Below are 14879 nucleotides of genomic sequence, written 5' to 3' on the forward strand. Positions count from 1 at the left end.
AACCTCCTGTTCGCCGAAGGGGTCCACCAATCCAAGGGAGTCCTTCCGGGTCAAAAGAGGAAGATGGGTCTTCGCAACGTATTCATCCACTTTTGCTTGGAAATTTGTTGGATATATTTGCCACTGGGCCACTAAGATTATAGAGGCTATTATAATAATCTCGGAATATATCTACAATCTCAGGAGGTTTATGGGCTGAATGCCCCTGAGGGGATCTGATGGAAGGGATAAATGTGGCAGGGGGGCGTGGATGAATAATTTTTTTTTCCAGAGCCACGACAGCGCCACCAGAGAGATATCTCCGCCCCTCATTCTGGACAGGAAACCCACTAAAATAAAAGGGCGGCACCTCTCCCATGCATTAGTTAGGTTACAGATCACAGAGAGGAGTACTAGAAAAGGCAAGGTTAATCCAACCCCCAAGCTCACACCACTATTGTGAAAGGCAAAAACCGAGAGAGAAAAGGCAAAAAAGGGGTGGGAAGTAGTGGCATAGTCGTGGCTCTGGAAAAAACCATTACCAATAAGTAATCTAGATTTTTCCTGTCGCCACGACAGCGCACCAGAGAAATTTGATAGAAAACACCTTTAGGGAGGGACCAGAGCCTGCAGAAGCCTGCCACAGAAACATAGGAGACGTGGCAGAAGAGCCAGCCGGTAGTGTGTAAAAGAAAGGCGGTCAGAGAGACCAAGTTCCATGCAAGTGAGTCGAGGGATATCTGCAAGGGCAGCCCAGGAGGGTGACAGAACTGGTTGAGCGTCCCATAATACCCCGAGGCACCAATGTACCATGGGCCACACAGGCCTCCCCAAGAGGCACCCGGAACCAACTAGTAACAGACCCTTTGGATGCCGAAAGCCCAACCGTAGATCGTGGAGACAAGGCCACACATGATCCCGCCGACTCTGGAACTGGAGATACCGAAAAGAGCCCTCCTAAAATCCCAGGAAAGAACGGGTCCTCCGCAGGGACTGGAGGATAGGGACAGAAGGAGGGAAGACAATTCCTACAACAGGGAAGCCCCATGCTACCCGCGGCAAAGGGGCAATGGCCGTATGAGGCTGACCCTATCAACCCAAATCTGAGAGCCTAGCGGGGAGAGAAAGAGCCCAAAGGACACTAACACTGCGGCCCCAGGACAGTGCAAGCAGGAGCCACCTTGAGGGGTAGGGAACCGGAGGAGAGGGCAGAAAGGAGCATTAAGAGCATTCAAAGCACAAAACAAATCCCAAGAGGCAAAAATGAGGAAGGGGAAGCTGGTGACAGCAGGAAGGACACTGTGAACCCTTCCAATCCTGCCAACCTGCCACTGTACAGTGCCTCCAATGCAGACTTGCCCTCTTGAACTGCCGACAACCCCGAGGGCAGACTTTGCTGAGGTAGGTCAGAACTGCCTGAAAACAGGGTTCTTTCCCCCGGGCCTATCTGTAGAGGATAAAAGATTCCGCCATACTCTGATAAACCCAGGAGTAGAAGGATGTGAAAACAGGGTGAGGGAAAACCTTGATGTCCAACCGTCCCTTCACAAAACCCAGGCCGTCAGATGGAGGCCTGAAACCAGAGGAGGAGGAGAGCCCCTGGGAGAGAAGAGACTGTGTTCCCGAAATCTGCCCGACAGACCCCTGAGTAGGGAAGCAAGGTTGCCCGGACCGGGGAATGGGTGGGGGGGTGGGGTTTGCGACCAGGATAGCACGAGTCCCTCCCTTGGACGTGCCACTGATGTGTAGGGCCGTGAGTGCCATTAGGGTGAATGACTGCATACCCCCCTAGAAAAAGGACACCTACCCCCGCACCCAACAGGATCCAGACATGGTGCCTGCTAACCAAGGAAAAGCAAAAAGGGCTGATCCCCTTGGGCACAGTACCGCGAACTCGGAAGAACCCTGCATACAAGGGACCCAGTCCCCCAAGCTACATGGCTCCACAGGCGAATCCCGCAGCAGAGTGTGCTGGCAATGGTTGCAATAATAGCAAAAACCGTGAGTTCCCCAGGAACGCCAACCAAACATTTTTGTATCTTTTTTTAAGTTATGTCTTTTAATTTTGCCTAGACACGTGAAGCTACCAATGGGTAAAACCTAAGGCTACCAAAGACGCAAGGCACGCCAAAGGCGCCGACTGGGAGGCGTCAAGCAAGTAGCGACATTAGGCCCCAACATAGAGGCGCTGAGTACAAGCACAAAGGTGCCAGGCACAAGGCCAGGGGGTGCCTGGCAACAAGCCCAGGAGGCGTCACGCAACACGCCCAGGAGGTGCCAAGCAACATGCCCAGGAGGCGCCAGGCAACATGCCCAGGAGGCGCCAGGCAACATGCCCAGGAGGCGCCAGGCAACATGCCCAGGAGGCGCCAGGCAACACGCCCAGGAGGCGCCCGGCAACACTCCCAGGAGGCGCCCGGCAACACGCCCAGGAGGCGCTAAGAACAAACCTCAGAAGCGCCAGGCCTCTCTCTGAGTCACCAAGCACCAGCGTAGAGCCATCAAGAACAAACCCAGAGTCGCCTAGGCCGCAGCCCAAAAGTTCAGGCCCCCTTAAGGGCGCGAAGCCCAAGCTTTGAGGTGCTAGGCCTAAGTCCAGAGGCTTGAGGCCCCATCTCAGAGGCCCCAGACACAGGGCCCAGAGGCCCCATACACAGGGCCCAGAGGCCCCAGACACAGGGCCCAGAGGCCCCAGACACAGGGCCCAGAGGACCCAGACACAGGGCCCAGAGGCCCAAGACACAGGGCCCAGAGGCCCCAGACACAGGGCCCAGACGCAGGCCCCAGATGCCTCAGACGCAGGCTCCAGAGGCCCCAGACGCAGGCTCCAGAGGCCCCAGACGCAGGCTCCAGAGGCCCCAGACGCAGGCTCCAGAGGCCCCAGACGCAGGCCCCAGAGTCCCCAGGCCCAGGCCCCAGAGGCACCGGCCCCAGGCATCGGCTCAGAGGCCCCAGGCACAGACTGACACAGGGGGCATAGGCTCAGAGCGGGAGGCACAAGCTCAGAGGTGCTAGGCATAGGCTCAGAGGTACTAGGCACAAGCTCAGAGGCACTAGGCACCGGTACAAAAGGTACCAGGCACAAGCAACAGAGGCACTAGGCTCTGGTAGAGAGGCCACAACATCGAGGCCAGTCACAGGGGTACTAGCCCAGGCACGAGGGCAGTCACAGAGGCACAAGACACATCAAAGTCACTAGGCACAAGATAGGCAATAGGCACAAGGTAAAAAAAGTAGTGAAGGAGTGGGCTCAGCACCAGTCCGGTAAAATGTAAAAAACTATTTATATCTCTTTAAAATGATCATTCCTGGAAATACATCGCACAAAGATATACATGCACACAGGGGAAACCTAATGTGTTTCGGACCTATATCATAAAAACAAAAGTGTCCTTAGTCATGACGAAGGACACTTTTGTTTTTATGATATAGGTCCGAAACGCGTTAAGTTTCACCTGTGTGCATGTATATCTTTGTGCGATGTATTTCCAGAAACGATAATTTTAAAGAGATATAAATAGTTTTTTACATTTTACCGGACTGGTGCTGAGCCCACTCCTTCACTACTTTTTTTGCTCGTATACCAGCCATGACTGACTGGCAGGTTCGTGCACCTTGGAGGACAGGTGAGCTGGACAAACCCCCCTCTCTTTTCGTTTGCAATAGGCACAAGATGCATCACAGGCACTAGGCACACCATAGGCACTAGGTACAACATAGGCACTATACACAGCAGCGGCACCAGGCCAATCAGAGGCACCAGGCCAATTATAGGCACCAGGCCAATTATAGGCACTAGGCCCACTATAGGCACTAGGCCCACTATAGGCACTAGGCCCACTATAGGCACTAGGCCCACTATAGGCACTAGGCCCACTATAGGCACTAGGCCCACTATAGGCACTAGGCCCACTATAGGCACTAGGCACAGCAGAGGCACCAGGCCCACTATAGACACTAGGCCCATCATAGATACTAGGCACCTCATGTGCATTAGGCATAGCCTAAGCACTAGGCACAGTAGAGGCTCTAGGCACAGCAGAGGCACAAGGCACAGCAGAGGCACAAGGCACAGCAGAGGCACAAGGCACAGCAGAGGCACTAGGCACCAAGGCACTAGGACACCGCACTGCGCCACTAGGCCCAAGCTTGGAGGCACCAGCCCGCTCCGGAGGCTTCAAAGCCAGGGGCGAGCAGGAAAGGTCAAAGCCGAGAAACAATGAGACCAATCCACCCTGAATAGGAAAGACCCACAGTCCCAAGGGGCAAAAAGAAAACCTCTAAGGGAGGAGTCTGTTTTCTTTGTATTTTTTTTATAGTATGGCTTCTACGAAACACCAGAGGCAAGCGGTGCGGGGGAGCCAAGCAAGTGGACAGAGCCGGGAGGCGAGCAGTCTGAGCCCTATTGTGAGGGCCATAAGGCTTGAGGAGTGAAGAAGCATCAGACTGCCCCTGAGAGCCATGCAACTGTGGTCTCAGAAGAATCCACTACGGAAGCCAGAATAGGCCCATAAGGAGGCTGCGCTGAAGGGCAGCTGCCATTCTCAAAGAATGGAAAAATCCCAAACACATGCCCTACCCCAGAAGCAGGCAGATAGCCTGAGTCTGGGATGCCGCCGGATCAAAAACCGAAGCTGGAGGAGCCATTGTTGCCCGTGGCAGAAATTCACCCATAACTTTACAGGCGCTGGCTTCCAGATCGGAAACCGGCCAGCCAGGATGCCCCCGGTCAGTATAAGGGCGTGAAGGCAGAGTCCGCCCAGAGGCCCAGCAATGCTCGGGACAGACCGAGAGGAAGCCAGGAAGTAAACCGCCACTCATCACCCTGACAGACCGCACCGGGTTGAAGTGGGAGGTATGGCTGAGAGCACCTGCATGAATCCGCGGCTCTGAGTATCCACCAGGTAAGGCCAGAGTCGGTACAAGGAAGAAAACGCTACCACCATGCAGTAGCGGTGGGCAGCGCCATCTTGCCCGACGGCCCGGCGCATGTGCAGAGACTGCTTCCGGTCTGGCGACACCTCCTGTAAGGACCTGGAAGTCCGCAGCGCAGCCAGAGATAGCAACATCCTAACCTTGAAACCCTTGACTCGGTAAGCAACCGGCGTGAACAACCGCAGCTGCTCTGGCCTACGGGACACAAACCCAAACAAAAAAAGTGAAACCGGCATGTACAACTGCTGGAATTCTGAAGGCCCAGACAAGAAACAGACCCGGAGACCAGCGAATACAACTGCAGGGGCATACACCCGAGCAGGACTCAGACCTGGCATGCAACCAGCGTATACTACTGTAGGGGTGCTCACCCCCACAGGACACAGACCCGGCATAACAGTACCGGCGTATGCAACTGCCGGGACTTCCACCCCAGCAGGACACAGACCCGGAGGCCAGCATATACAACCACCGAGGCATAGCCCGAGCAGGACACAGACCTGGCCTCAAAAAAACAAAAATAATGGCAAAAGGAAAAAAAAGGAAGCTGAGGCCCCTGATGTGAACACCAAGGACCCCAACTGAAAGCCGTCCTTCACTGTGGCAGCGCCACAGCCCTTCTAGGTCACCCATCCTGGGACAGGAAACCGAAATGATGCATGGGAGAGGTGCCACCCTTTTATTTTAGTGGGTTTCCTGTCCAGAATGAGGGGCGGACCTATCTCTCTGGTGGCGCTGTCGTGGCGACGGGAAAATTTAGCTAGTGCTCTGGTAGGTTTAATACAGAATTCATACATATATTTTCTTGAGTGACCGATCCAGATAGCGGGCAGATGCTACATCCACCAGGGAGCCCAGGTCAGATCTAGCCTTAAGGAGGTCTGCCAAAATGTGGGGGTCCTGAGTCTGTTTGTGACTCTTTTCCAGTTGTTGAATAGACGTCATTAGCCTGTCTATATTGAAGGATCTATCTTTTTTAATTCTGGCCCCCTACTGGATGAAGGTCCCCCTAACCATCCCCTTCAGTGTCTCCCACTGGAGGGGTAAACGAGTTAAATCGCTGGCATGGAATTAAAAAAAAATCTGAGATAGTTTTCCTGACAGCGGATTAACAGAGTGGATCCCTAAGCAGACTTGGTTTAAGGACCATAATCGCTCCCCCATAATCAGCTCTGCTAGGGTAAAGGACATGGAGACTGCTGCATGATCAGACCACATCATAGGATCAATACTACAGGCCGGGTCATATGAGAGCAAATGGTGACTGACAAAAAAGAAATGTATTCTACTGTACGTATCATGCACAGGGGAATAGAAAGTATAATCACGAGTTTTAGGGTGCAGGACATGCCGGATGTCTATGAGATTCATGTCAAATAACTTGTTTCTAAGGCTCCGAAGTCACGGCAAGGACATAGAACCTACCCGAGGAAGAGTCGACAGTTCGGTCAAAGATAAGGTTGAAGTCTCCTCTAAGAATTAGGGAGCCCTCAGCGAAATCAGAAAGTAGGTTTAAATACTGTTTGCAGATTCGTGCTTGGTCCTGGCTGGGAAGATAAAAGTTGGCAATGGTTAAAATCTTTTCATATATCTTAAATTTTAATAAAGATAAATCGCCCCTTAGAGTCTGATTTGGATGTCAGAACCTGCGCTGGTAGGGTCTTATGTAGAGCAATACTGACTCCCTTAGATTTTACGTGCGGATTGCCACTATGAAACCATGAATTGTAATATCTGTGATTAAGTATAGGTATACGGTCTGCCTTAAAATGAGTCTCTTGCAACAGTAAGATATGAATTCTTTTTTTTAGCATATTATAGAGAATTCTGGATCTCTTCTCCAGGACATTAAAGGGAACCTGTCACCACTTTTTTGGCGTATAAGCTGCGGCCACCACCACCGGGCTCTTATATAAAGCATTATAACATGCTGTATATAAGAGCCCAGGCCACTGTGAGAACATAAAAAATACTTTATAATACTTACCTAACGGTCGTGCAGTGGGCCATATGGGCGTCTCCGTTCTCCGGTGCCGGAGTCGCCTCTTTCGGCCATCTTCGTCCTCTTTCTTCTCTAGCCATGCTGCATGACGCGTCCGACGTCATCTACGCTCGCCGGCATTCAGGTCCTGAGCAGGCGCACTTTGATCTGCCCTGAGCAGGGCAGATCAAAGTATTGTAGTGCGTCTGCGCAGGATCGGCGAGTGTGTATGACGTAGACGCGTCATGCACACAGGCTTCAGAAAGAGGACGAAGATGGCCAAAAGAGGAGACGCCGCCACGGAAGAACAGAGACACCCATATGGCCCACCGCACGACCATTAGGTAAGTATTTTTTATGTTCTCACAGCGGCCTGGGCTCTTATATACAGTATAATAGAATGCTGTATATAAGAGCCCGGTGGTGGTAGCCGCAGCTTATACGCCAAAAAAGTGGTGACAGGTTCCCTTTAAAAGCCTCTGATGTTCAGAGAGCACAGATTAAGATTTGTCATCCCTGATAGGTCACTCCCAAGGCACCCAGGTGGAGGTATGGGAGAGAGGTAGGGAGGGTAAAGGATCAGGAACACTAAGAATAGTTCAGCAGAAGAGCAAGAAAAGAAAAAAAAATTAGATAAAGAGACCAGAGAAAGAGAAACAGTAAAGAAGACGTATCTCTACTAGTCTCCTGATGTCTAAGTCAGAGGACCAAACAAAACAGAGAGTTGTCTCAATCAGTGTTCTAAGAACACATCCTAGTGTGGGAGGTGACTGTAACTATGTCGCCTTAGGGCCGGCTAAATCACCGCCATAATATTCAGTGCCTATGTACACAGGTGGTAAAGATATATAACCATCGGTTAATTGATTATCCCGCCTATACTTTGACCTCAAGTCAAGATTAATCTGATCTAATGCAGTCTTAGCTGTAAATGGTCAGCTTAATTCATCTCATCCATAAAGAGTATTGTAAAGAGATGTTGAGAGATATAATAGTAATATGAATCATAATTCATCCCAAGTTACATGCCAGAGAGCAACAATGGAGAAGGTAGTCCAGCCTAGAAGGGGAGAAAAAGATAACATTTTGACACCCAGTATTAGGGTAACAGTCTCCCTTTTTCTTTTTCTCTTCTCATAAAACTTAAACAAAGAATTTCGCGTTTTTTTATTTTTGTATTAAAAATAGTGATTATGAAATCAAGTATTTTTAATACAAAATTAAAATCACTGCTTATTTAGTTTTTATTTAATTCTAATTTTACTGAAGGCACTGGGGGCTGCCATCTTGGATTTGGTGTTTGTAACGACAGTTACTCACCTCCTTTATGGCAGCCCCCTGGGCATAGACTCTGATAGTCGGGCTCCGACCCCATTTAGTAACAATTAGAGAAGGTGTCTGCTGTGACATGAACGCGCCCCCTGGGCTGTCCAGATCACAGCAGAGGAAGGAGATCAGCACCATCATTGTGGAGCTCCCAGCGTATGCTGTTTGCTCCACTTTACCCCTGCCAACTGCCGGGATGTGCGAGTACGGGGCGCGGGGCCACCTCCCCTCCCCGTCGCCATTACCGTCTCCAATTACACCCCCTCCCCCCGCTCTACCCAGCCCCTCTCTCCCCCCCCGCTGCCGGCTTGCATGCAGCAGAGCTGTGTGTGTTTTTGTGCGTGTTCCTGCAGTGCATGTGAGTACCGGCGCTCCTCCCTCTGCCGCTGCTACCGTCTCCAGTTTCCAATGATACACCCCCACTCTCCTTGCTGCAGCTGCTGCGGGCGTGCAGAACAGGGTGTGAGTACCAGCGCCCCTCCCCCCACCGCCGCTGTTACAGTCTCCAATGACACCCCCCCCAGTTTCCCCCCCGTGCCGTGTACCTAATCTTCTCCCATGTGATACTGCCTGCTGAGCTGTGTATCTAATCCTATCCTGTGTGATACTGTCTGCTGAGCTGTGTATCTAATCCTATCCTGTGTGATACTGTCTGCTGAGCCGTATATCTAATCCTGTCCTGTGTGGTACTCCTGCTGTCCTTGGTGACACTTTAGACATTTCTGGTCACCAGCAAAATGGCTCCGCACTGTGATCCTACATTTCATTATCTGTTATCCCTTGGAAACACCCAGATTGGGAGGGGGAGCTGTGACATCACACTCAGGAGAGCAGATTCTTCCCACTTTTACTGCAGCTGTAATTCAGGCTATTTCTACAGTAGGATTTCTGTAGGATTTCAGAAGCTGCTCCCTTTAGTGTTTAAAAGTGGAAAATATCAAACTCTTTAATTTATTTTTATATTTTGCGCAATTAAAAACTTAATAATAATATCTAAACAAAACATTAAAACATTAATACTTACATTTTTTCAGTTATTGAATTTTTTTTTCTTTTTTGGACGACACCTTCCCTTTAAAACCTCAGTAAAAACCAAGATTAATGACCCATTGGATGAGGCCCTTGACGAGCGTTGGGGTCTTTGTCGCTGTGCCAGTGGTTGGTTAGAGGAGGGGATACCTCCACGACGGGACCCTCTCTGAGGCAGGGGAGCCGAATACGGCCAGTCCAGCAACTAAAGGGGGCTTTACACGCTACGATATCGTTAATGTTTTATTGTCTGGGTCAAGTTGTTAGTGACACACATCCGGCGTCATTAACGATATCGCAGCGTGTAACACTTACCAGTGACCTTAAGCGACCTCAAAAACTGTGAAAATCATTCACCATGGAGATGTTGTCCCAAAACCAAAAATCGGTAATGGTTGATTATCGATGTGGTACGTCGCTCCTGCGGCAGCACACATCGCTATGTGTGACACCGCAGGAGCGAGGAACGTCTTCTTACCTGCCGCCTGCCACAATGCGGAAGGAAGGAGGTGGGCGGGATGTTACGTCCCGCTCATCTCCACCCCTCCGCTTTGATTGGCCGGCCGCTTAGTGACGTCGAGGTGACGTCGCTGTGATGCCGAACGCACCTCCCCCGTCAGAGCGACGCCGCCGACCAGGTAAGTGCGTGTGACGCTGCCGTAGCGATAATGTTCACTGCGGCAGCGATCACACAAAATCACATGCACGATGGGGGCAGGTGTTTTTGCATACGATATCGCTAGCAATTGCTAGCGATATCGTAGCGTGTAAAGCCCGCTTTAATCCCTGGGAGATCCAGGGCCAAGAGAAAGTCCGGGAGGTCAGCTGGTGAGCGTAATACGATCAAATTAGAGACTTTCTTAACTTGGATCTGAAATGGATAGCCCCACAAGTAAGAGATGACTTTGTCGCGTAAGATCTCCAATAATGGCTTCAGGGCTCTCCTTTTAGCTAGCGTTGACCACGAGGGGTCAGCTAGAAGCTGTATAGGAGTTCCCTTGAAATCCAGGGTACCCCTTTCTCTTGCTTTCCTCAAAATGGAATCTTTCAGTTGAAAAAAATGGATTCTGCAAATAATGTCTCTTGGCCTCTCAAAGTCTGCAATCTTGGGAACCAGCGTGCGATGTGCCCTATCCATTTCAATGCGTGTTTCAGTGGGGCGCACCAGCAAAGAGTTAAACAGCTTTTGTAGTGTAGGCATTAATTCTTGAGGTTCTACAGATTCTGAAAGACCCCGTAGTCTCACATTATTCCTTCTGTTACGATTTCCAGCATCCTCTATCATATCAAACAAGAGGTGGCTGTACTGGGTATGCTGATCTATTAGGTGTTGTGAGTTTTGTTGTGAAAACAAATCTTGTGTGGAAGACTCAAGGGCTTGTACAGAATTGGTTAATGTATTAATTCCCTCCTTTAGGGAGCGAATTTCTGACTTGCAAACTGCCTCCAGACGGTAGATATACACCTCCATGTCTGTTTTAATAGGGATAGCATTGATTTGGAGACGCAGGGCAGCCATCTCAGAACTGTGCGCCACTGTAGACATTTGCAGGAGTTACAGTCCCTTGTTGGGGGAGGGGTAGGTTACTGCCATGTGCTTCAGGCTCTCCTGAGCCCCCCACCGAAGCATAGGTTTGCTGTGGTGTAGCGGATGAAGTCACATTATGCTGTGACTGGAGTAGATTGGGACAAGAGATGGAGATTTCTGTCTTTGTGACAGTTCAGGCGAAGAGGGGCTCTCCGTGATTAGTGTCCCTGCATCCACCCCTCCCCCGCCCACCACGCTCCGGTCTCCATTATCTTCATATGTGGCCATCGGTTTTGGTGGGGACAGGGTTAATGCAGCCGGTGTTTGCTTACCCACACAGTGTGCAGAGCAGGAAGGAGAAGCAGGGGGACAACTACTGCTGGCTAGCTCCATCACAGCTGCACACCTCCCACTCGCCATCACAGGCAGAGCTTGTTACTGAGGGGGATGTGCAGGATCCTTACAGCACTTAGCTATAGCTTGCTTGTTACGGACGGGAGTCCTCTCGGCAGGTGCCTAGGAACGGAGGCCCGTCTTCCCAGTCATCTGGCCTCAGAATTCGTCTGCGTGTGCGGATGAAAGGTGGTGAATTGAGCCGAGGTAGCAGCGCTCACAACATGCGACCTGCAGGCGCCATGTCCAGACCACGCCCCTCCATACTTAATTTTAATACACGGTCGTTTTATTAAATTATCTGTTTGCGATCCACTTTTATCAATAAAATATTGTAATTTTGCACGTCATACTCTTGCCATACTGTATTGTATTTTGAGTAGTGCATTGAAATGATTTAGCCCTACCCAGGCACACCTATTGCGTTTTGCATAGGTTTGAGTTTCATTGTATTAATTATATAAAGCAGTAAAAAGAAAGTATTTGATATCATAGAAACAAAAGCCAATTGTCAGATTTGAATTCAGCAGGTCAAAATCATCAAGAAATGGCTCCTTTCCTAACTGTACCTGACTTTTGAAAAGACATAAAACAATTATTTATGTATTTCACCAATCAGAAAAAAATATATGCAAACATTTGCTGTACATTTAGTCTACTCTGTTATCCTTAATAAACTGCTATATGTAAAAAATTACTATATATTTATTAAAATGGATGTTAAATAACAATACCTTGTCCAAGGCTTCACCTGGTGATTCATCATGTGACTGTCCAAGCAACAAAAAGTCTGAAATACCATTAGCTACGGACAAGATGCAATGGCCTCCTGAAATTAAAAGCACCAAAAAAGGAAATTCCACTTGGTGCAATAATCGAATTGTTAATGCATGAGCTTCCATATGATGTATTGGGATAAAGGGTTTGCTGTAACGCTTCACCAAATTTAAGCTGTATGAAAGACCAACTCCAAGACTTAATGCAAGTCCAGGCTTTACTGTCGTTGCAATGGCTGAAACCTCATGAAGAGAGATGCCACTAGACCGAACGGCTTCATTTACAACCCTGTCAATATTTTCTTTATGAAGTCGCTGTGCCACACTTGGAATGATTCCTCCAGTTCTACAAGAGAAGAATTGTTGAAATGACAAAAATAAAACACTTACAAAACAAAGAAACTTTAGAAAAATGTATTTTTTCAGCAATAATATTTAATAATATCTATTTTTCTACAAACTTTTCGCTTTATAAGACGCACCTTATTATAAGACGCACCCCCAAATTTGGTGAAGGAATAGAGAATTTTTTAATAAATGGGGTCCGTCTTATAATGCCAGTGCCCGTCTAACAAATCATAGAGGGTATATGTCTCTCATAGCCCCCCCCATCCTAAAATTAGCCCCCTTAATCTGGAAATGGCCACCTTATATTGAACATAGCCCCCTTGTGCTGGCACACGTCCCCCAGTGATGCCACATGTCCCCTATGGCTGGCACACATCCTCTATGGCTGGCAAACGTCTCCTATGGCTGGCACACGGCCCACTGTGGCTGGCACACGGCCCCCTATTGCTGCACATGGCCCCCTGTGGATGGCACACGGCCCCCTATTGCTGCACACGGCCCCCTGTGGCTGGCACACTGCCCCCTATTGCTGCACACGGCCCCCTGTGGCTGGCACACATCACCCTGTGTTAGAGATCGTCCCCATGCTGCTGCTTTTAGTAAAATAAACTCTTTCCTTACCTTCGGCAGCACTGTCTTCCCTCATGTCTCCCTCCGTGTAGTTGAGCTCCTCCTCCACTTCCTGGTTCTTGGTGCCGGTCATGTGATCGGCACAGCAGAGTGATGATATCTCTGTGTGCCTGATCACAGCAGCAGGAGGGAAACCGGGAGATCAGCGCTGGAGGAGGTGAGTAAAGAGTGTTTTATTTTACTATGGGCAGCAGCATGGGGGCCATATAACACAGGTGGGGCATGTGTCATCAAAGGAGGGCGCAGGCAGATATAATATGCGCCGCTGCCCCAGCCCATCACCACGGTGCAGTTTCAGCACCACGGTGATGGACAGCGGCAGTGCATATTATATGAGCAGGAGATCCAACGCTGCCGCCTGCAGCTTTCACCTGCCCCCAGCACCGCTCCAGAGCTGCTCCCACCTCTCCTGGACTCTGTAGTGTGTGTATGTGTGTATGTGTGTGTATGTGTATGTGTATGTGTATGTGTGTGTGTGTGTGTGTGTGTGTGTGTGTGTATGTATGTATGTATGTATGTATGCATGCATGCATGCATGCATGCATATATTATATATATATATATTATATATATATATATATATATATATATATATATATATATATATATATATATATATATATATATATATATATATATATATATATATATATATATATATATATATTATAATATATATCCCCCCCGTATATTCGGATTATAGAACGCACCCTCTACTTTCCCCCAAAATTTGGGGGAACAAAAGTGCGTCTTATAAAGCGAAAAATACGGTATTTAATAAAAAAAAACATTACTTAAAGAGGTACTCCAGGAGATAAAAAAAAATATTCTAATGACCATGCCTTCTTAAACTTTAAAGATGAGATCCATAGTCCTGTTTCCCATTCTCACAATAGCTGTAATTCAGTGTGATGTTGGAGTTGCTGCTCGGTACTTCCCCTCCCTTCCCCTCGCACATCAGGGGATGTGATCTGTTTCCCTGTAGTCTGTGAATAGGGGTCACAACTGAGGCCTGGCTGTTAGGGTGTTTTTTTTTTTTTAAATCAGATCTTTTTTTATTAAACAACTAGGAATCAATACAGAGAAAATATATTGCATCCTATATAACTAGTAAAAGGGGTACATTGAAAAAACACATGTTGTCTATAAATCAGGTTCTTCCGCTGTATAAAAAAAAAAAAAAAAAAAAAGGAATTCTTAGATCACAATTATATAAATTGAGCCTACAAACAACATGGCTCCACAGATAAACAAAAGTTAAAGTATGCAATAATACCTCAGTCTAATAGAAAAGTCTCCTCCATCAGCCGTGTCGCTCCGCATCATATTTCCATACCCGCTTGCCTCTCTCCCTGTTTAGTCATCAATCACACCCTTCCGGCCCCCTTCCACAGCGCTGCTAAAAGTCCACTTTGCCATGTAAAACACTAGTTTTAACTTTTACTCCCCAAACATTCCATTCACTGCAAGCACAACAGTAACTGGTCCAACATTGCATTCTGTACTAGTGCCCCAGAGGGGAGACCCGGCAACTCCATCCATGGCTGCCAGATTTTGTAAAACTTTCTCAGTGTTTTTCTTTTTCAATAAACTCCCCTTTCCAATCTAATGACGTTATTTAATTTATTTTTAAGCTCTGATAATGTTGGTGGTAGAGGATCTAACCAATGGTATGCCAGTATCTTTCTTGCTTGATACAGGATAAGGGCTATTCCCAGGGCTGTTGGAGAGTCCGGGTCTACTCCTCCCTCCCACAGACTCAACAAACATAGATGAGGCGACGGTTGTATTGTGATATGATATATTTGGTCTATGAGTCCCAGGGTTTGTTTCCAGAAATCACCAATGTGTCCACACTCCCACATAACATGCATCAAATGGGCATCATCCTGTCCACACCTAACACATTGGGCATTTGGTCTAAGTCCCATCCTGAATAATAGGCTGGGAGTTT

At 48.5% G+C, this 14879-nt stretch overlaps 1 protein-coding gene across 12 annotated transcripts in view; it reads right to left on the minus strand.

Moving 5' to 3' along the window:
- OSGEPL1 (O-sialoglycoprotein endopeptidase like 1) overlaps positions 1 to 14879 on the minus strand; it is a 1349050-nt gene that overhangs the window by 1176068 nt on the left and 158103 nt on the right. For 9 of the 12 annotated variants that reach the window (XM_075317740.1, XM_075317741.1, XM_075317747.1 and 6 more), the window contains one exon: positions 11906 to 12293. The exons of 2 other annotated variants lie outside the window; for them this stretch is intronic. In XM_075317740.1, coding sequence (XP_075173855.1) covers positions 11906 to 12293 — 388 coding nt within the window. Of the gene's footprint in view, positions 1 to 6339; positions 6451 to 11905; positions 12294 to 14879 lie in introns of those variants that run through there. One more of the 12 variants, XM_075317751.1, reaches the window with a different exon arrangement.

This window comes from Anomaloglossus baeobatrachus, chromosome 7 (genome assembly GCF_048569485.1).
Source record: "Anomaloglossus baeobatrachus isolate aAnoBae1 chromosome 7, aAnoBae1.hap1, whole genome shotgun sequence".
NCBI lineage: Eukaryota > Metazoa > Chordata > Amphibia > Anura > Aromobatidae > Anomaloglossus > Anomaloglossus baeobatrachus.